The sequence below is a fragment of the Sciurus vulgaris genome, assembly GCF_902686455.1.
Source record: "Sciurus vulgaris genome assembly, chromosome: 3".
Lineage (NCBI taxonomy): Eukaryota > Metazoa > Chordata > Mammalia > Rodentia > Sciuridae > Sciurus > Sciurus vulgaris.
The window spans coordinates 20,841,767-20,864,747 of NC_136463.1; the positions used below are offsets into that span (position 1 = coordinate 20,841,767).

A 22,981-nucleotide genomic window follows, 5' to 3' on the forward strand; every position below is an offset into this window, starting at 1 on the left:
TACCTTATTAAAACAGTTGACTAGACCCCACCCCCAAGATTTCTGACTCCATAGGTCTGGGTTTGATTGATCACTTATATTTGTTTTATTTTCTTTATTTTTTCTTTCTTTTTTTTTTTTTTTTTTTTTTTTAATTTGGTACTGTGATTAAACCAGGAGCACTTTACAACTAAGCTACATCTCCCTGGTTCTTTTTGTTTTCTGAGACAGAGCCTTGCTAAGTTGCTGAGGTTGGCTTTGAATTTGCAATTGTCCTGTCCTGCCTCAGTATCCTGAGTTGCTGGGATTACAGGCACTGGACTGGGCAATGATCTGTACTTCTGACAAAAGCCCAGGTGAGGCTATTACTGCTGGTTGGAGAACTCTTGCTCCAATCCAGAGAGCTACAGAGAATTGATCTCTTCTCAAAAGACAGAAATTAAAAGTAAAGCTCAGCACTTTTGTGCACACCTATAATTCCAGCTATTTAAGAGGCTGAGTCAAGAGGATCCAAGTTTGAGGCCAGCCTTGGCAATTTAATGAGACACTGTCTGAATATTAAAAATAAAAAGGGTTGGGGATGTAGCTTAGTCCTAGAGAACCCCTTCATTCAAACCCCAGCAAAAAAGAAATTAAAAAGTAAAACTGAGAACATATAAGATCCTAATTAAAATGGTCCATCTATATTTAAAAGCTATGTTTTTAAGGTTTTTTTTGAGAAAAGGAAATAAACTTTACAAGACGGTACATTGAGCAGCGATTAGAACAATCTCTGGAGTATCTAATGTTTCTAATCTGGTGGCAAAGACACTTGTCAAAAACAGAGTTACTAATATTTTAGGCTATCAGAAAAACCATATTCAGGTTGAGAGTTAAGACTCCTCCCCAGGTTTAATTAGGAGAAGGAAGCTTTCTACAAGCCTGACTCCAAGTCCTTCCATGGGAGCCCCCTTGGCAAGCTGTCACCTGGCAATTTAGTCATCTACATATTTAACCCAGGAGCTTATTGACTTTTTTCCTTATAAGATAATTAAATTGCATTTATATGAAAATTCAAACATGCATCCTACCAATACTTTCATATATCACATGAAAAATTTTAAAAAATCAATGTGACATGCTAAAAAATGTGCCCAATGGTTGATAAACAAACACAGAGAATAAAATTTTTTTTGCTGACAAAAGATTTAGAGATTAAACTTTTGTTATTTTGTCTGTAACCAAATGTTTATTTCTTCAAGTTAAATTGCAAACATATACTTACCTTCTAACATATAAATATAATGCAAAATTTCAACTATGTGAATACAATGATTTAGGGTTCCTTTCCCCATCTTGAGATGAAAAATTGCAAAAAATGTGAAAATATACAAAACTATGATTGGCTGTGTACTGCATGAAAAATGGAACATAATCTGACATTTCTTCAACTAAAACAGGATGCAAAAATGGTATTGCTTCCAAACTAGCAAATTAAAATAATTACTGGAATCAAAATATGGCCCACTTGTGCAGGTATATATCAGCTTGCTCAAACACTAAAAGAAACAATAGTCTGACCTCATCAAAAAACTGCTGAGTTTTGCGAAGTATAAATTTTAATTCAGTCAGTTCCAGGAAGTTTCTCTTCAGAGCTTCCTGGTTTGTGTTGATTTCCTTCAGTTCATTTTCGATCTTCTCAAAATTGGCCTACAGGGGGGAAAATAAATTAACTCAAACTAAGCTCAATATGCTGCTACTCTGAAAGACAGTAATCAATTTATCTCACAGAACTATTTAAACACCAATAGGTCAAAGATATATTATACCTACCTACAAAGGATGATTTACATTTTCTTTTTGCAAAGTTTTGCTTACAAGTCTTTCTTAGTCTATAGATTCTACGGAACACTCAGTAAATTTCTTGAGTAATTGAGATGGATAATATATTATCAAAAAACTCAGTGGCGGGCTGGGGAGATAGCTCAGTAGGTAGAGTGCTTGCCTTGCATGCACATGGCCCTGAGTTCGATCCCCAGCACCACAAAAAAAAAAAAAAAAAAAAAAAAACTCAGTGGCAATTCATTTAGTCTATGAGGTTAATAAGCTATAAGACAAGGCGAAATTAATCCAATAAGCACTCAATAAACATTTCATTACTAGCATATGATACTGTCTGAGATACTATTTGATACCATAAAAAAGAGAATTCACTTCAATCCCACCTATAGGAAACTTAAAATCAACAGAAAATGCTCACAAAGTTAGCAAGAATTACCTACTCAAGAAAGTAATTCTGGCATTTAAGTAGAAAGAAACTTATCTGGCTTTCTTAGAATTGTTTACCTCTAAGTCAATCATGTCCCGAGGGAAGGGCACTTCTGGATTTTCGCCAGTGTCCATAATTGGGATGTTAGCTTTTCTTATCTCTTTCTCAACAAATCCTAAAATGATAGAGTCAAAAAAATACATGTCTAGCAGCATGCCTGGAATTGCCATTAGCGGAGGAGGGGGGAAGGGGGCTGGAATCTGGCTACAAAGAATTTCATTCTAAGAAAGAACCTTCACATAAAAGCAGCACCTTTTTTCTCCATATCCCTCTCTTGTACTTCACATTCTCCAACACTACCCCAAAGAGGTCAGTTAGTTCCCAACTGCTTTCTTTTCCTCTTCGAATCTTAAAAAACTGGACTTCACCAACTTCAATTCTCCACCCTATACAACTGCTTCTCCAAGTATGAGTAGTCCGCTGTCAGATACTGTAATAGGCCAAGGAGAGCTCCAGAAGAGTGCAACTAAGTATTTGATAACACAATACTGTAAAACCACTCGAGATCAAAAGGGTTTGTTAAATTTGAAAACAATCAGACCAGTAAGCATAAAAAATAAAAATAACACCAGGCACGGTAGCGCCCGCCTATAATCCCAGCGGCTCAGGAGGCTGAGACAGGAAGATCTCCAGTTCAGAGCCAGCCTCAGCAAAAGCAAGGCACTAAGCAACTCAGTGAGACCATGTCTCTAAATAAAATACAAAAGAGGGCTGGGGATGTGGCTCAGTAGTTAAATGTCCCTGAGTTCAATTCCTGGTACCAAAAAAATAAAAATGAAAAAACATAAAGGACCTAAAACACCAAAAGAGAAAAGAATATTCCAGGGGACAACTACCAACATTTTTTTTTTTTAAAGTGGGGACCAAATTCACCCTATCAGCTAACTAAACTGGTTTGGTAAAATGGCAAGAGCATGGGTTTGGAGTCAGAAAGAACAATCTGGTTTAAAATACTGATTTCATCACAACTGCTTATGTTCTTGGATAAGTCACTAAACCTCTCTGATCTTTAGTCTCCTCAATTGTTAAATGAGATAATACCATATTAAAGGAATGTAGTGGGCAATGAAAGAAACAAAGCATTCATTCATTCATTAGTATCCTAGCCCTCAACAGGAACTTAATGAATGTTAGTTTCTTTTCTCATAAATAGCTCACCTTAAAAAGTAGTTTTGATATCTAAAATTGATGATGCTGCATCTTACCACTCAGAATTCTGTAATGTAGTTGTACTGTTAAAATTCCACAATAACCACAGTGTTTTTGGCTTGCAGGCTATTGTCAGAACAGGTTTCCAGTAAGCACTATCTACCCCAAACTCCACATAATCTATATGTATTCATCTTAAAATATGATCACAAGATTTTTCTTATTTTTCTCACATATATTTCTATTGAGAGGACTAACATCTAATCTAAGACAAATGATTCATTGTAAGAACATCATATAAGACCAATAGGAACATACGAAGTTTTCGATCCATTTCTTCACATCTTCTAACTTCATTCACAAATTTCCGCTGGAAAACATTCACATCTGGATTTAACTGAGAAATAAGAACAAAATACCAAGCATTCAAATACTGCATCTATTTCCTCTGTTCAAAAGTGACACATACTGCAAACTGAAAACCTAACTTTGAGTCACTGTATAATCCAACACTAACCAAAACTGTTCACTGATCCACATAAACTGCCTTGTGACTGTGCTAAAGCTGGAACAGAGGTAAATGGGCAAAGGAGCCAGGTACAGTGACACACACCTATAAACCCAGCAACTGCAGAGGCTGAAGCAGAAGGATCACAAGTTTGAAGTCAGCCTCAACAACTTAGTGAGACCCTGTCTCAAAACAAAAAATAAAAAGGGCTGGGGATGTGGCTCAGTGGTATAGCTCCTCTGGGTTCAATTCCTAGTACAAAGGGGGGGGGGGGAATAAATAAATAAATATATTATATATATATTTCCCTTAAAGTCAGGAATAAGACAAGAATGACAGATACATCGCATTCTGCCCTACTCCCTTATGAACAAAAATTTCAGCTGCCAGGTACAGTGGTGCACACCTGCAATTCCAGTGACTTGTGAGGTTGAAATAGGAGGACTGCAAACTCAAAGCTAATCTCAACAATTTAGCAAGGCCCTAAGCAACTTAAGAAGACCCTACCTTAAAATAAAAAATAAAAAGGGCTGGTGATATAGCTCATGGTTAAACACACCTGGGTTCAATCCTCAGTACCAAAAATAAATAAATGAAATTATTATGGAAGAGCACGAGGGCCAGAAGAGCCAAGACAATTATGATAAATAAGATGGGAAAACCTGTATCCTACCCAATATCAAACCTTAGTATTAAGCTACAGCAATTATACTATTGCTTTAGAACCACAGCAGTAAAAAACAAGCTAATTGACCAGGAGAGAACCCAGAAACAGATGCAAATATGTATGAAAACCTGGTATTTTAGAGAAGAGATCAAAGTAATAAAATAACATAACTACTCAAAAAGTTGTTTTGAGATAACTAGTTTTTCACATGGGAAAATAAATCAGACCCCTACTTCACTCAATAATAATAATGAAGACCAAGTAGATCTGGGCAGGGTTGTGGCTCAGTAGTAGAGCGCTTGCCTTGCATGTGTGACGCACTGCGTTCAATACTCAGCATGTCATTAAAAAATAATAATAATAAGTAAAAAAAAACATACTTTTTAAAAAGCACAAGTAGATCAAAACCTAAACATAAATACTTTTAAAATAAATTTTGCAACAAAATACAGAAAAATGTATTGCAAAAAGAAAAACAGGAAATAACAGAATTAGAAAGTCACTTTTGTTAAGTACTACTGTAATCATTAATGCAAGAAAGGTTCATTCAGTCAAGGGATACAAAAACTATCAAGAGGGCTGGGGAGACAGCTCAGTTGGTAGAGTGCTTAACTTGCAAGTACAAGGTCCTGAGTTCAATCCCCAGCACCACCAAAAAAAAAAAAAAAAAAAAAGAACTATTAAGAGGGGCTGGGGGGACTGCTTAGTTGTAGCTAAGCAGTTAGTTGTAGCTAAGTGGTAGAGCACTTGCCTAGCATATGTGAGGCACTGGGTTTGAGTCTCAGCATACATATAAACAAATACATAAAACAAAGGTCCATGGACAACTAAAATATTAAAAAAAAAAAAAAAAAAGATGGGCTGGGGTTGTAGCTCATTGGTAGAGGGCTTGCCTCACATATGTGAGGCACTGGGTTTGATCCTCAGGACTACATAAAAATAAATAGATACAAAATAAAGATATTGTGTCCATCTACAATTAAAGAGGTATTTAAAAAAAAACTATTAAAATACAAAGGGGACTGGGGATATAGTTCAGTTGGTAGAGTGCTTGCCTCGCAAGTATAAGGCCTGGGTTCGATCCCCAGCAACGCAAAAAAAAAAAAAAAAAAAAAAGATACAAAGGTTTTGGGGAATAGTATACTCACGGTCTCAATGAATCAACCCATATTATTTATTAACCACAAAAGGAATAAGAAATCTTTACAATGAAGAAATACAGTAAACAATACCTTAATCAAGTGATCAAATTTACCTTCACTAATAGAACAAAATGACATTGCGTGCCTTCTAACATACATTGAAAAGGACACTCATGTATGTAGTGTTCTTGCCAATAAATGTTTAACTTTTAAAACAAATAATGAGGAAACAATTAGACAACTCCAAACTGAGGGGCCGTCTCTAAAACAAATGGACTGAACTCCTCAAAAATATTAATGTTGGGGCTGGGGTTGTGGCTTAGTGGCAGAGCACTTGCCTAGCACGTGCAAGGCACTGGATTCGATTCTCAGCACCACATAAAAATAAAGAAAATAAAGGTACATTGCCAACAAAATATTAAAAAAAAAATTAATGTTGTAGAAGACCAAATGCCAAGCTATACTTATGTAGAATTTGAGAAATAGACTGTATTTCTCCCTGGCTATTCCTCACCAGCCCTTTCAGTGGTTCTTTTTTTTTTTTTTTTTTTTTTTTTTTTGCGGTGCTGGGGATCGAACCCAGGGCCTTGTGCGCTATCTCCCCAGCCCCCTCAGTGGTTCTTTTGGTAATTTCACCCTGTGTTTCTCACTCCTTCCTCATTCCATCAACACAGGCTTAAAAAAAAAAAAACACAACAAGCACCTTGAACCTATAGCTTCACAGGGCATTATTTGGAACAACTGAGGCAATCAGAATATGACTGCACATTATGAAACTGCATTAATGTTAAATTTCTTTAATGTGATCATTAGATTGTGGCTATCAAAAAAATGTATGAGTCAGGCATGGTGGCACACACCTATAAATCCCAGTGACTCGGGAGACTAAAGAAGGAGGATCACAAGTTTGAGGCCAGTCTTATCAACTTGGAAAGGGCCTGGTGCATGCCTGTAATCCCAGTGGCTCAGGAGGCTGAGGCAGGAGGATCATGAGTTTTTAATCAGCCTCAGCAAAAGTAAGGCACTGAACAACTTGGTGACACCTGGTCTCTAAATAAAATGCAAAATAGGGCTGGGGATGTGGCTCAGTAGTCGAGTGCCCCTGAGTTCAATTCCCAGTTCCGCCCCCACCAAAAAAAGAAAGAAAGAAAAAAAGAAAGGGCCTAAGCAATTTAGCAAATAACTGTCTCAAAAAAAAAAAAAAAAGAAAGAAAGAAAGAAAAATTTAAAAGAAGGACTGACTGGGGATGTGGCTCAGTGATAGAGCACCCTGGGTTAAATCCCTGGTACCAAAAAAAAAAAAAAAACATCTCTGAATGTTCAGAGCTAGGGAGCCAGAGTCAGTGGTATGCATCTGTAAGCCCAGTAACTCGGGAGGGTGAGGCAGGAGATTTTTTTTTTTTTTTAATAACTTTATTTTATTTTTTTAATGTGGTGCTAAGGATTGAACCCAGTGCCTCACGCGTGACAGGAAAGTACTCCACCACTGGGCTACAGCCCCAGCCCCAAGGCAGGAGAATTTTAAGTTCAAGTCCAGCTTCAACAACTTAATGAGACCCTGTTTCAAAATAAAAAAACAAAATGGGCTGGGAATGTAGCTCAGTAGTAAAGTACCCCTAAGTTCAGTCCCCAGTACCAAAATATGTGTATAAAATAAGCAAAAGGAAAAGAAAAGCCACAGTCTGGAAGAACTTAGGAGTAAAGGATCAGAAAAAGATCAGCATGCAGAATACATGAAAAAAAAATTTTTTTAAACAAATTCCAAAAGTAAGTAAGCAAAAGTCAAACAATTTAACTGAAAAACAAGTAGATGAAGCCAGGTGCAGAAGCACACGCCTGTAACTGCAAAGGCAAGGGAGGCTGAGGCAAGAGGATCATCAAGTTCAAAGCCAGTCTCAGCAACTTAGGGAGGCCCTAAGCAACTCAGAGAGATTCTACCTCAAAATAAAATATTAAAAAGGGGCTAAGAATGTGAATCAGTGGTAAAGTGCCTGTGGGCTCAATCCCTGGTATACACCCACACACACAAAAAAAAACCCAAGCAGATGATACGGACACACATTTCATGGAAGAGGAAGCCTGTATGTTCAACAAACAAATGAAAAGATACCAACTGTACTAATGCAGAAAACACAAATTAAAAACCACAATAAGATATCATTTCATACCCATCAGATTGGAAAATATAAGACTAAGCATAGAAGTTCTGACAAAACTGTGGAATGACAGCACTAATGGGAGTGTGAACAGGAAGTACTTTCATTGTGAAACACACTGTGACAACATCTAACAAAGATGCACACAGCACTCAGCAATGACCTTTCTTAGTTTTAAGCCCTAGAGCAGCACAAAGATAATACAAAGATATCATTCTTGTTTTTTCATGAGTATTCAGTGAAGTTTTCTTTTATTTATTTTGCAGTGTTGGGGACTGAACCCAGAAACCTGAGCATGCCAGGCAAGCACTATCACTGAACTGTATCCCCAGCCCTTCATTAAGTTTTGCAGAGGCTCATGATGCATATCACAACAGAATGATGAAGTAGATATGAGATCTATCCATCTTCTAGTGATTCAGACAAAAAAAAAAAAAAATGTAAAAACAGGGCTGAGTGTAGCTCTTGTCTTGCTTGAAAAAGGTCCGAGGGTCCCTCCACAATATCAAAAAAAGTAAAAGAAAAATCCACACCACTCTTATTAGTTTTTGTTTGGAAAATAGTTATTTTCAATAAACACTTTTTTTTTTTTTGGTATTGTATTAGGGATTTAACTCAGGGGTGCTTTACCACTTGCCACATCCCCAGTCCTTTTTAATTTTTTATTTTGAGACATAATCTCACTAAGTTGCTGAGGGTCTTGCTAACTTGCTGAGGCTGGCCTTAAACTTGCAATTCTCCTGTTTCAGTGTCCCAAGTCCCTGAGATTGCAGACATATGCCACCATAACCAACTCATAAAAACATTATTTATAATATGTAGTCAGTTTATCACTGCAATTTTTTGTTGGAGGTAGTGGACATGATATTGTAGGTACTACCTCTCACACACTAGGCAAACATGCTACTACTGAGCTACATCACCAGTACTTTTATAATTTATTTTGAGACAGGACTGAAGATGTAGGTCCATTGTAAAGCACTGCCTAGCATGCCAGGGACCCTGGATTCAATGTCTAGTATGGGAAAAAAACAACCAATCAACCAACATTGTTTCTGAAAAAATTTTTTTTTTTTTTTTTGGTGCTGGAGATTGAACCCAGGGCCTCGTGCTTGCAAGGCAAGCACTCTACCAACTGAGCTATATCCCCAGCCCCTGTTTCTGAAATTTGATCATGTCTGATACAGGTAGCTCTAGTTCATTCCTTTAAACTCCTGTATAGTTATACTAAGCACATACACAGTTGATCAGTTTTTCCTACTCATGAACATTTAGACTGATTTTAATTATCAGTTTTATAGTGTAGACTCTTGTATATGTCTTCTGGTATAATCTATGAGATAGTTTCTCTAGGACAGTGGTTCTCAAACTTTTTGTTCTCAGGACCTTTTACACTCTTATAAATTATTTAAGGGTCTGGGGTTGTAGCTCAGTGGTAGAGAGCTTGCCTAGCATGTATGAAGCACTGAGTTAGATTCTCAGCACCATAAAAATAAATAAAAAAAGGTCCACTGACAACTAAATATATATATATATATTAAAAAAATTATTTAAGACCCCAAAGAACTTCTGCTTATGGCAGTTATAGCTATCAATCTTTCCTGTACTGGAAACTAAAATTGAGAAATGTTTAAAATATTTATTTATTAAATCATTTTTAAAATTACAAGGGCTGGGGAGATAGCTCACCTGGTAGAGTGCTTGCCTCACAAGCACAAGGCCCTGAGTTCGATCCCCAGTACCGCAAAAAAAAAATAAAATAAAATAAAATTACAAGCAGACACAGTGGCACATATCTGTGATCCCAACTATTTGAGAGGCTAAGGCAAGAGGATTGCAAGTTCTCAATCTCAATCTCAAAACAAAAAAATAAAACATGCTGGGGATGTAGCTCAGTAGCATAGCATTCCTGGGTTCAATCCCCAGCACTCAAAAAAAAAAGTTTTTGCTGAAGGATATATATAAGTAGGATACCATTATATAGTTTTATAACATAAAAAATTAGGACTGGAGCTATAGCTCAGTGGTAGAGCACTTGCCTAGCATGAAGCCCTGGGTTTAAACCCCAGTATCAGAAGAAATAAATAAATAAATAAATAAAATTATACTACATATTATTTAGTGATACATAAATAAATACAAAAAAAAATTAAAAAGACATGGCAATAAGAAAAAATGACTATACAATTATCTCAGGGGAAGAAGGGAGAGAAATGGCATAGAAGAATCTGCAGAAATGTATAGCTCTTATATACATAGCAGAACAATAAGTGTTCATTATACTATTCCCTATACTTACTATTTTTTTTTTTTCTTTTTAGATACTGGGAATTAAACCCAGAGGCAGTTTACCACAAAGCTACCCAGTCCTTTCTATTTTTTATTTTGAGATGGGTTTTCACTAAATTGCCCAGGCTGGTCTCAAACTTGCAATCTTCCTGCCTCAGCCTCTTAGACGGGTGGAACTACAGGTGTGCACCACCGTGCCTGGCTCTACACTTTCTTTGAATGACTGAAATAAATAAATAGAGGAGAAGGATTATAGCTCAGTTGGTAGAGTCCTTGCCTCCCATGCACAAGGCCCTGGGTTCAATACCAAGCACAAAAAATAAATACAGTTTAAGTAAAAGGTAAGAAGACGATAGATGTTAAGAAAGGAGATACCACAGAACTAGATGAAGAAATGCAAATTAAATATGACAGGTCTGACTTATGTTCCAAGTCTAGAAAACTGGAAGAAGGGCTTGGGTTGTAGCTCAGTGATAGAGCGCTTGCCTACCACATGTGAAGCACTAGGTTCAATCCTCAGTACCACATAAAAATAAATAAATTAATTAAAGGTACTGTGTCCATCTATGACTAAAAATATATTTTTAAAAAAATTGAAAGAATATTGAACATAGGAAGTCATGATAATGAAATAATTAGTGAAAAAGTAAGGTGCTGAGAATCAGACCTACTGATCCTAAGAAACAGAACTGCAGGAGGACAAATCTCAGAGCTGAAATAGCAGGGATAGTGTCTAACAAGTAAGGATCAGAGAAACAGATTCTGGGACTCACTGAATAAAGCTGAAAGATTTCAGACTAGACAGATCACCAAAACAAGTAATAAAGAAAGTTGTGGGGTCAGAGAAGCTTACCCAGAGAGAACAGAGATATTGGTGAACACTGACCCCCAAGGTGGGGACAGGGAGGATCAAAGAAATGCTAGAAGATAGAGTTCATCAGAATAAAAAAGAAATTGATCAAGGAGAAGAACAGTTAAAGAGAAATGATTCAAAGAGAATGAAGAACAAGACAAAGTCACTGAACTACATTCGTCCAATTTCAGCTCAAACTGAGAAACTGAAAGCTTGGCAATTCCAAGAGGCCTATATTAATTAGTTCCATCCTTTTGTTATCACCTTTCATTCACCTATTTATTTCAACAAATACTGATTGAGTATTTGACTAATTGAGTATTTGAGTATGGACACGAGATACAAAAGACACAAAAATGAGCTGGACATGGTAGGGCACGCCTGTAATCTCAGGAACTTGGGAGGGTGAGGCAGGAGGATTGCAAGTTTGAGACTAACCTTAGCAACTTAGCAAGGCCCTAAGCAACTTAGAAAGATCCTGTCTCAAAAAGTGCTGGGGGGCTGGGGAGATAGCTCAGCTGGTAAAGTGCTTGCCTCACAAGCACAAGGCCCTGGGTTGGATTCCCAGTACCACCAAAAAAAAAAAAAAAAAAAAGTGCTGAGGATGTGGCTCAACGGTTAAGCACCCCATATTCAATCCCCAGTACAAAATCCTAATGAACAAAAAGAATGCCCCTGTCTTCATGCTGCTTAGATAATAGAAGAGAAGGATTATAGCTCAGTTGGTAGAGTCCTTGCCTCCCATGCACGAGGCCCTGGGTTCAACACCGCGCGCGCGCGCACACACACACACACACACACACACACACACACACAAAGGATAATGGAGGAGAAAGACTTAAATCAACCACTCCCACTGATAAATATAAAATCATGACCACAGTGAATATTATGAAAGAGAGGTACATGGAGTTTTGAGACGGTGTAACAGGAGGATCAGGGTCTGGAGTGCTGAAGTATTAACTTCTCCCTCCTTTTAGCAGTGTATATTATGCCTTCCTGATCAGATTATAAAGCCCATGAGGCATGAATTTTTTATTTTTAGTGATGGGGATGAAACCCAGGGCAGGGCCTCACACACGCTAGACAAGTGTTCTCTTTACTTCTAAGCTCTATCTCCAAGCCTGTTCATTTTCTTTTGCTATCTTCTCCAAGTGCTCAAATAATGGATTAGCAGTATATGTTTAGCTATACACTATAAATCTGTAGGGATGCCTCAGATTATTTTTTAAATTTTAATATATATTTTTAGTTGTTGATGGTCTTTATTTTATTCATTTATTTATATGTGGTGCTGAGAATAGAACCTAGTGCCTCACACATGCTAGGCAAGCGCTCTACCAGAAAGCCACAACCCAGCCCCTCAGATTGTTTAAAAAAAAAAAAAAGACCTACTGTATGGAAGAATGATAACAATTTTTAAAAATATCTTGTTTATGTGTGTTAAAGAGCCCCCAGAGCAAAGTGAAAAACTTTAAAATGCTAGAACAGGCTGGTAGGAATACTCTTCTGGCATCCCAACAATTACTTTAAAAGTGCTTAGGATGACTCAAAAAAGGAGCTAGCAAAAGCATGGAAGGGTTGCACAAAACAGTCTCACCTCTGAAAAGAGAACTTAAAGCAACCAATAGTAAGCCAGTGCTAAAATGTTCTTTGTTTTGTTTTTGTTTCTTTGTGGTATTGAACCCAGGCTCTACCACTGAGCTACATTCCCAGCTCTTTTTATTTTTTATTTTGAGGCAGGGTGACTAAATTGATGGGCCTCAAACTTGAAATCCTCCTGCCTCAGTCTCCCAAATAGCTGGAACTACAGGCATGAACCACTGCACCCAGCCTAATATGATAATTTGCAAATAAAAAAACAAATCATTCATGATAAAGTCATTGGCCATGACAAGAAAAAGTGAATACAGTAGTAATCAAGAAGCAGCCCCATAACTACTTACATCACGAAATTGAACCTTTCCAAGTTCTCCTAATTCACTGACACAACAATAAGCAGCTTCCGACTGTAGAAATAGCTGGGCAAGTGTCATCTCCTCACTCCGGAAAAGCTCCCCCATGGTAGCAGAAAGTAGTCAACTGAGTATCTGGAATTTGCTCCAACCTGAGGGAAGAGAGAAAATGATATGACTTTGGAAATCACCTGTAGGACTAAAAACAACACTCCAATAAGGCTCTTTCGTTTTGCATTTTTTTTTAAGTTGTAGACAGACACAATACCTTTGTTTTTATTTACTTTTTATGTGGTGCTGAGGATCAAACTCAGTGCCTCAAATGTGCTACGCAAGCCCTCTACCACTAAGCCACAACTCCAGCCCTCTGACAGGTCTCTAATAACTGTTTTTTTGGGTGTTTTGGGGTTTTTTTGGTCCAGGGATTGAACCCAGGGGTGCTTAACCACCAACCCACATCTGTAGCCCCTTTTTATTTTTATTAGAGATAGGGTCTTGTTGAGTTGCTTAGGGCCTCACTAAGTTGCTAAGGCTAAATTTGAACTCTCCATCCTCCTGCCTCAGCCTCCTGATCCACTGGGATTACAGACAAGCGCCACACTGCCCGGCAACTGTTTTGATTATCTTAGAAAGATGGAAAAGAGTAGTCTGGTGTGCTGGCTGAGGCAGGAGAATAGAAAAAGTTCAAAACCAGTCTCAGCAACTTTCCAAGAACCTGTCTCAAAATAGAAAATAAAAAACAGGGGCTCTAGCTCAGTTGGTAGAGTGCTGGCCTCACAAGCACAAGGTCCTGGGTTCAATCCCCAACACTAGAAAAAAAAATTAAAATAAAAAATTTGAAAAAATAAAAAAAAAAAAAATGGGAAGGTAGCTCAGTAGAAAAACACCCATAGGTTTAATCTCCAGTACTGAAAAAAAAAAAAAAAACAAAGAAAAAAAAAGAAAAGAAAAAGAAATATTGCAAAAGCAGTTACTGAATCCAGGACTGCAGTGTCAGATGTAAAGTCACTTCCTCCACAGTCAACACCAAGATCAAATGACAATACTTGGGACAACCCAATACATAAGAATGTATACGGATTAAAGATAGGAACTGGAAACTCCAAACAGCTCTTTAAATATCCTGGATATAATATGAGGAGTGACATTCACACTGCACAGTTTTTTTGTTGTTCTTGAGCAGGAAACTAACAGAAGAGACCTTGATTAATTTTTTTTTCTTTGTGACTAGGAAGCAAACCTAGGGTCTTGCACATGCTAGGCAGGTACTCTACCACTGAGCCATACACCCAACCCTTGATTGCCCTCTTATAAAAGATGTTTGCATCCTTACTAGTTTTCTCCCCTCCACTGACAATGCCCATTAGGCCAAAGCTCCAGCACTACCCTAAAACTATGGCTACATAAGGGGTTTAACCTTCCAGACTCCTCAGAAAATACCATTCCCCCGCTAAGGAATCCTAATAACTACTATCTAACAAAAAGGAGACTGCATAGTAAGCTCAATTTGAAATCAAACAAAACAGGAACACATCTGTAATGACAAAGCAATTTTAACAAGCCACAGAGAAAAAGCTTTCCACCTCTGTAGCTTTCTATTTCTCATCCCCATCGAGGAGATAATTACATTCTTCCAGTCAAATTTTCTCACACAAAAGCCAATAAAGGTTTCCTTTTTGGGAAAACACTTGCCGCGAATGAAAGACAATTGGCGCTATCAGTGGTCCTGAAAGTGTAATTATTTATTCCCAATCAGCTAATGTAAAACACTGGACTCTACAGTATCTAACCGCAGCAAAACAAACACTATTTTTAGTATCATAAGGTCATACATACTCCCTATTGATAAGTGAGACTGACATCAAAGGAAGATTCACTATTCTGGAAGGCTGGGAGACATATTGAGAAATCTGAAGAACAAAACCTTTCTGCATTTGATGTTCAAGGAGGCAAACAAACACACACACACACACACACACACACACACACACACACACACACACTCCAATATAAGTAAAGATTTCTCAAGAGACTGTGGGTTGATTTTAAGACTGTGTACCTGAATCATCCAAATCAGCTGTCACCAGCCCCACCCCATCCCGTTCAGTAAGGATAGAGTCCACAACCTCCAAACGCATAAAATTATGCCTGCTCAGTATAGTCCAGGGGCTGCCAATGATGGTAGCCTCCAACGAGTGGCCTCCCTCTTGTTTTTTAATGACTACAGATCTCCCTAGAACCTCTAGGGAATCTCTATCCCACTGGAATCAAACCACTGGTTTCGCAAAATGAAACATTAAGAGCAATTCTGCAAAAGGTAAGTCCAAACAGGGCGACCCCCGCGCCCTGCCTCCAAGGAACTCACGGCGGTCATCCACCAAGGTATTATTCACATGCTTCATTTCCTTGTCCTACCCAGTGAGAAAGGAGGAATTCTCTGGACTCAGGCACACCTACCCCCGGGGTAAGGGAGAAAAAGGAGGGGAGTCCCCAAATTAGGAGACCCTTCATCAAGCACCCCCGATTATTCTGCCTACCCAAAAACACCTTCAGTCCCTCTACCTCCTCCTTAAATGGGGAAAGGGATTGAGGTCTTTTCAAAAGGGCAGCGAACCTCCGGCTCCTCTGCCCAAAGGAGGGGTGCCCAAGGTGGGGGATGATTCCCCATTTTCTCTCAGAGTCCTAAGATCCCTGCTCATTCCTTCGACTCGCGAGAGGGATATTAGAAGGATTTCCTGCGTTCCTCGAAGGCCGCTCCCGGACGCACTATACTAATGACCCCCGCTCACCTCCGGCCGCCGGCCCAGCAGCCGCCGCAACCAAGCTCCCAGCCTCCGCGGCTCCGGGTAGCAGCACCTCGACGTGCGTGCGTCAGCAAGACCCCGCCCCTGCGCCCCCGCCGGCCCCCGCCGGCCCCCGCCTCCACGATGACCTCATCGCAGTTGACCAATAGGGTGCCGACTCTCCCGGGCTGCCGCAGTGCGGATTCGCGGGGGCGGGCGAGCCTCAGTCTGGTGACGCCATCTTGGTCCCTGCGCAATGACTCCCAGCGGTGAAGACTGACCCGAGCGAAGCTAGCAGTGGGGGCGGGGGCGGGGGCGGGGGGTGTGGAGCTGGGTGCTGGGTGCTGTGGATTTCTGAGCCCTTCAGGGTCCCTTCTCTATAACACTTTTCTTCAGGCAAGCTGCCTGCCCTTCTTTATTTTGCAGATAATTGATTCACACCTTTTTCTTCATGAAGGAAAGGGTGACATCATTTAAGAACTTTTTGAGGGCTGAGATTGTCGCTCAGTGGTAGACCACTTGCCTAGCACGGTATGAGACACTAGGTTCGATCCTCTGCAGCACAGAAAAAACAAATAAATAAAAAATAAGGGTTGAATTTAAAAAAAAATAGAACTTTTTGAGAGCTTTAAGAGTCTCGTATGCTTAATATGGAAAATACGCGATTGGACTGGGAGTGCAGCTCAGGGGTAGGGTTCTTGTCCACCACTATGCGAAGCCCTAGGTTCAAATCCCAGCACCCCAAACACACAGAAAAGTACATGGTTCATTCCTTCCAGCAACCGCCCAGGGTTTATTTTTCTCAAAGTAATAGGAAAAACCTCAGAAGACCATATGTTGTGAAAGTCATGTCTTCAATCATTTGACAGATTCCTGTGAACCCCTTTGACTGCTTAGGGGTTTTCAGTTCCTTAAATTCGGTATAATCATATTTTTAATGCAAAATGATTATTTTTTAAAGCTCCTTTTTCAAATGTCAATAATTATTGCTTTTTCCCCCCTCTTCTGTGAAAAAGGAGTAGGGATCCCAGGTAGTTTGCAATAACCAGAATCCCATCAGGAAGAACCCGGAAAACCGGTTATTCGATTCTCCGTGGGTGGGTGGTGGTGGAACTCTATTGAGATTGAAGTATAAAGAGGGAGATATTTCAGATTAAAAACCAGTGCTGATAATTTTGTCTTCCTGGCAAAAGCATCATCAACCCTGTTTTAATAGCCTAAACAAAATAATGAAGGGCAAAAATGGAAATTTTATTTGAATTTTCTGTCTCATGTTGTAAGTGAAGATACACCTTGACTTCATTACAGTTTTCTTGAGACGCAGTGTCTTGGAAAGATCCAAACCACCTTCTCTTTTCTCTGCTTCCTATTTTTCTCAACTTTCCTGGCAAGGCGGATAGGAACCCATATTTGAAAACCTGCCAAGTTTTAGAGGAGTATTACACAATGACTGTCACGTCCTTCCTCTGAGACTTAAAAAGATTAACCACAGAGTCAGCTGTTTGTTAACCACAAGTTTTTCATACTCCACCTTCAAGACATCCTTTCTTCTGGACTCCAATTCCCTTGAACTCTTCTCATGTCTTCCTTGAAAGTACATCCTCTCAGAGCTTCTTTTCTGGTGGTTGTTTTTTTGTTTGTTTGTTTTTCTCATCTCCTGCCATCCATCTTTTCCCCAGTGTTGAATTTCTTTTTCCTCCATGTTCCTTGGCTTAAATGTCTGTGTGTGGGCTTCATATCTATTTTTCTGTTCCCTTCTCTTCTCCAAGGCTCAGAGATGGAATATCTAAGTGCCTGCTGGGTAATACTTTTTAGGCAACAGATACTTGTTGAGGACCTACTATGTACCAGACACAGTACTAGATAGAGATCAGAAAATGAAACAAACACACTTACTACTCTAGAAGAGTTTACAGTTCCTTGTGAAATAAAGTTCCTATATTTACAAAAGGGAGAGATGAGTGCAATAATGAATAACTCCACTATGTGCTAGGCACTTTTCTAAGTGCTTTGTAAATATGAATTCATTTAATCCTCACAATAACCCTAAGAGGCATCTATACCCATTTAACAGAGGATATGGTGGTATTGAGGTATGTGTCCAAAAACATCAAATTTCAAATGCTATTCAGGCTGGGGTGTAGCTCACAGGTAGTGCAAGGTCCTGTATTCAATTCCCAGCACAACAGCAACAACAAAAAACAAAACTGTTAGCCAGGAGCTGCGCTCACACCTGCATTTTCAGCTACTTCAGAGGTTGAGATGGGAGTATTGCTTGAGCCCTGGGTTCAAGGCCAGCCTGGGCAGCATAGTGAGTTCAAAGAAAATGGTAGATGAATAATAAAATAATATGCTACTGACCACCCATGGACTTAAAAGATGTATTTTTTTTTAATTTAACTACTTTTTAAAAAAATTTCCTTTTAGATGTTGATAGACCTTTAGTTTATTTATTTATTTTTATGCAGTGCTGAGGATCAAACCCAGGGTCTTACACATGCCAGGCAAGTGCCCTACCACTGAGCCACAACCGCAGGCCAGATGCGAGCAATTTCATATAATGCTTAGCCAATAATACTGCATCTAAACTAATGCTACTTTTCTTCTGTGTGCTGGAAATGTAACCCTAGAGCCTCATACATGCTAAGCAAGTACCACTGAGCTACATCCCCAGACATTTTACAAATGGGCCATTTATGAGATTTTTTTTTAAATTGTAAATGGACACAGTACCTTTATTTTTTATCTTTATGTGGTGCTAAGGAACCCAGGGTCTCACATGTGCTAGGCAAATGCTCTACCTGAGCTACAACCCCAGTGCCCATATCCCCAAACATTTTATTCATTCATTTTTTTCTTTATTTATTTTTGGTGCTGAGGATTGAATCAAGGAGGACTCTACATCCACTGACCTACATCCTCAGCCCTTTTTATTTCATTTATTTATTGATACTAAGGATTGAACACACAGGAGTGTTTTACCACTGAGCTAATCCCCACTGCTTTTTATTTTTTATTTGTTTATTTTGTTTTGCTGGGGATTGAACCCAGGGCCTTGCATATACTAGGCAAGTACTCTAATACCACGCCACATTCCCAGTCCTTTATGTTTCATTTTAAGACAGAGTCTGGCTAAATTGATGAGGGTCCACTGAATTGCTTATGCTGACCTTCAATTTTTTTTTTTTTCTTTGTCTTTGTCTTTTGGCACTGGAGATTGAACCCAAGAGCTCAGGGGAGATTTACCACTAAGCTACATCCCAACCCTATTTATTTTATATTTTGAGACAGGGTCTTGCTAAGTTACTGGGGGTCACACTAAGTTACTGAGATGGGCCTCAAACTTGCAATCCTTCTACTTAGCCGCTTCAGTCACTGGGATTATAAATGTGCACCACCTTGCCTAATCCCTTTTTTTTTTTTTTTTTTTGAGATAGGATCTAACTAAATTGCCCAGGCTAGTCTCAAACTTGTAGATGATCCTCCTGCTTCAGCCTCCTCCTGAGTACCTGAAATTACAGGTGTGCACTACCACACCTAGCTTAAACTCTAATTCTTTAACTCTTCTATCAAGAATTTGAATGTTAAATGAGCTAAGTCCACTACACCCTTTAGGTGACCTGTGATAAACTTTCACCATTGTTCTTGAAATGTTGTTTTAGTCTGTTTCCATAGAAGTATTCCTTTTCATGATTTCACTGAGTTCCTCAAAATAACACTTCTGCTTTTACTTTCAAAGCCTGTGAATATTTAAGATCAAGGTCTGTTGGCAATAAACAAACACTTCTTATTAGATTTTGAGACTTCCTTTGAAGTTAAAGGAAGGTCAATTTTCTTTAGCTCTGCTAGTGATTGTATGGACTAGGAGATATGAATGTTTCCAAGGCATGTGACATTTTATTCAACCCTCACGATTCCTGTGACAGACACATGAGGCAGGGAACCTTTTTTACTTGTGGGAATTAGGAATGCCAAGTGAAGAGGCATCTTTTTTTTGCAGGGGTGAGGGGGTATTGGGGATTGATTCGGGGGCACTCAACCACTGAGCCACATCCCCAGCCCTATTTTTTATTTTATTTTAGAGACAGGGTCTCACTGAGCTGTTTAGTGCCTCACTGTTTTTGAGCCTGGCTTTGAACTTGTGATCCTCCTGCCTCAGTCTCCCGAGATGCTGGGATGAAGAGACTTCCTAAAGAAGTGAAATTTAAAATACACAAGAAAACTTGAGATGGGAACAAGGCGTGTAATCCCAGTAGCTTGGAAGGCTGAGGCAGGAGGATTGGGAGTTCAAAACAAATCTCAGCAATTTATCAAGGCCCTAAGTAACTTAGCTAGAACTTCCCTCCAAATAAAATATTCCTTCCAAGGGACTGGGAATGTTGCTCAGTGGTCAAGCACCCCAGGATCAATCCCAGTACCAAAAAAAAAAAAAAAAAAAAGATTTCTGAACTGAACAATGTGACAAGTGTATTTATATTGGGTAAGCAATGTAGAGAGTGTCCTGGAGCGAAGAAAATGCATTGGGAAATTTCAATGGAAAAGATCTAGTTAATTCAATGGTGGAAGGAGAGATCTAATGTGTATTAGGACATAAAATAAGAGGGGAAGGGGCCCTATCTATCTCATTGATTGCTATATTTCTATTTCCTGGCATTCAGTATGTATTTAGTAAATATTTTTGAAAGAAAGAAAAAACTGGGAGTGTAATTTCTTAACTTGTGGCAAACTGATGCGGGTTGTCTGTATTTGTAGTGATATGGTTGAGTTTTTATTTATGGCTGGAGATTTTGTGTTTTAGCGGAGTTGATGCTACGTGAGCACTATACTACTGACATACGTTCTCAGCCTGGCTTAAAAAAAAATTACTTCTGCTGGGCATGTTGATGCACACCTATAATCCCATCAACTGGAGGTTGAGGCAGGAGGATCACAAGTACAAAGCCAGCTTCATCAATTTAGCAAGGCCCTAAGCAACTTAGCAAGACCCTGACCCTTTCTCAAAATAAAAAATACAAAGGGCTGGGAATGTGACTTAGTGGTAAAGCACCCCTAAGTTCAATCTCCAGTACAAAAAAAAAAAAAAAAATTAATTTTGTGACAGTGTTTTTTTTTTTTTTTAAATTGTTGTTGTTTTGTGGGGCGGGATACCAGGGATTGAACTCAGGGATACTCGACCACTGAGCCACATCCTCAGCCCTATTTCGTATTTTATTTAGAGACAGGATTTCATTGAGCTGCTTAACGCCTCACAGTTGCTAAGGCTGGCTTTGAGTTCCTGATCCTCCTGTCCAGGTACCTGCCACTGCACCACCAGGCATAATTTAAACACTTCAAAAGTGAAGCCCTTTTTTTTTTTTCAGATAGTCTTTTCCCAAACCACGCATGGTGGTGTACACTTGTAATCCCAGCAACTCAGGTGGCTAAGGAAGGAGGATCACAAGTTTGAGGCCAGCCTTAGCAATTTAGCATGGCCCTGTCTCAAAATATAAATAAATAAATAAATAAAAAGGGGGTGGGGATAGAGATTGGAGGTAGAGTAACCCTGAATTCAGTTCCCAGTACTGCCAAAAAAAAAAAGTCATTTCCCATTCTAATTACTCTTATTCTGGAGCTGGTAAACATTGACTAATCTATTTTATAACCATTTATATTGGATACCATCCACTTGTTTGGAAATCCTACTTCTTGCTTATTTTTTTTTGACTCCCTGAGATTATTAGACACCTAAAGGACAGATTATGCTTCAATTTCTTTCATATTCCTTGTGGTTATTAAGTAGCTCACTCCTTTTGTGTGTGTGTGTGTTTTGGTTTTTGTTTTCTGGTACCAGGGATTGAACCCAGGGGTACTTAACCACTGAGCTGCATCTCTATTCTTTTTTATTTTTTATTTTGAGACAGGATCTCACTAAATTAATTAGGATCTCCCTAAATTGCTGAGGCTGGCTTTGAACTTGTGATCCTCCTGCCTCAGTCTTTGGAGTTGCTGAGATTACAGGCCTGCACTACCACACCTGGCAAGCAGCCACTCTTAACCACTTGTAAACACCAAAGGGCTTAGAGCATGAATTATCTGAAGAGTTCAGTTGCCTCTTTCAATTTGAGCCCATGAAAAAACATTTAAATTTTCTCTCAAGTCAAAAGATGGATTCAGGAACAGAGTCTGTGCTGATTGTTCTTTCACACCAATCACAGGCCCCTGGAATTCATAGAAAAATGTGTCTTTTGGACACATGAGTCATTCCACCAAGGCACAGCTGGCCTCTCACACCCAAAGCACAATGGAAATGTGGAAAAATGAGTGAAGAACAAGGAATCTATATCTGAACAAGAGTTCACACTCTTCCTGTTCCGTTACATTGTGAAATGGAAACACTGTTTCCTGGGAAAAGGGCCAAATTCCACAAATGAAATAGTTTTGCTTTAATGTGCACAGCTGCTAAACACTGTGCTTATGGAAAGTGGCTTATTTTGAAAATTTGGTATTGATTCCAAATAGAAAGTTGAGCTGGGATTATAGCTCAAATGTAGAATCCTTGCCTAGCATGTGTGAGGCCCTGGGTTCAATCCCTAGTACTGCAGGGGGTGAGTAATCTGTTCTACAAAATAGAAAATTGAAGGGAAGGGGCCTCCTCTTAACCTACAACAGAATATGTTTAACAGAAGCAGTCTTGGAAGCTGGGGACATCATTCAGTAGAAGAGAGCTTGCCTAGATCTTGCAAGGCAATGGTTTCTACAGCCAGCACTGCAAAAGAAACCCGGTCTGGAACACAAATTCTTGACTGGTTCATGTGAGAGAAGGTATAGGGTCATGCACTTTTCTTGCCACCAATTGAAGTCAACTGTTCTGACATGTCCCTTCACAGATAGGAACACATTTCATCCTTGGAACATCCTTAGTATGTGCATATATCTATATACCTATGTATATTTTTGTGGGAAACTTCTAATGTAGTCAAAAGTAGAGAGAACCTTATAATGAATCCTTGTGTACCTATCACCTTGCTTTAACAGTGAACGACTCATGGCCAAATTTGTTTTATCTAATACTCCAACTTCTTTTCCCAGAACTATTTTGAATCATCCTTTATAGGATATAGCATATGTAAATACTTAAGTATACATTTCTAAAATATAAGAATGACTTTATTTTTGAGATTTTACTTATTTTTTGAGACAGTCACATTATGTT

At 39.0% G+C, this 22,981-nt stretch overlaps 1 protein-coding gene and 1 long non-coding RNA gene across 6 annotated transcripts in view; one reads left to right on the plus strand and one right to left on the minus strand.

The window, feature by feature from the left end:
* Nucleotides 1–15,370, plus strand: part of LOC306657165 — a 50,063-nt gene extending 34,693 nt beyond the window's left edge. Inside the window, exon 3 of the long non-coding RNA XR_013762715.1 lies at nt 15,234–15,370. This is a non-coding gene — a long non-coding RNA (uncharacterized lncRNA). The remainder of the gene's footprint in view (nt 1–15,233) is intronic.
* ATP6V0A1 (ATPase H+ transporting V0 subunit a1) overlaps nt 1–15,915 on the minus strand; it is a 58,209-nt gene extending 42,294 nt beyond the window's left edge. For 4 of the 5 annotated variants that reach the window (XM_079132789.1, XM_079132787.1, XM_079132791.1 and 1 more), the window contains exons 1-5: nt 15,796–15,915; nt 12,998–13,158; nt 3,755–3,833; nt 2,305–2,402; nt 1,540–1,668 (exon numbers count right to left, since the gene is read on the minus strand). In XM_079132789.1, the coding sequence (XP_078988915.1) occupies nt 1,540–1,668; nt 2,305–2,402; nt 3,755–3,833; nt 12,998–13,114 (423 nt within the window). In that variant the 5' untranslated portion in view covers nt 13,115–13,158; nt 15,796–15,915. Of the gene's footprint in view, nt 1–1,539; nt 1,669–2,304; nt 2,403–3,754; nt 3,834–12,997; nt 13,159–15,371; nt 15,699–15,795 lie in introns of those variants that run through there. The other variant, XM_079132788.1, reaches the window with a different exon arrangement.
* Between the last annotated feature and the right edge of the window lie 7,066 nt (nt 15,916–22,981).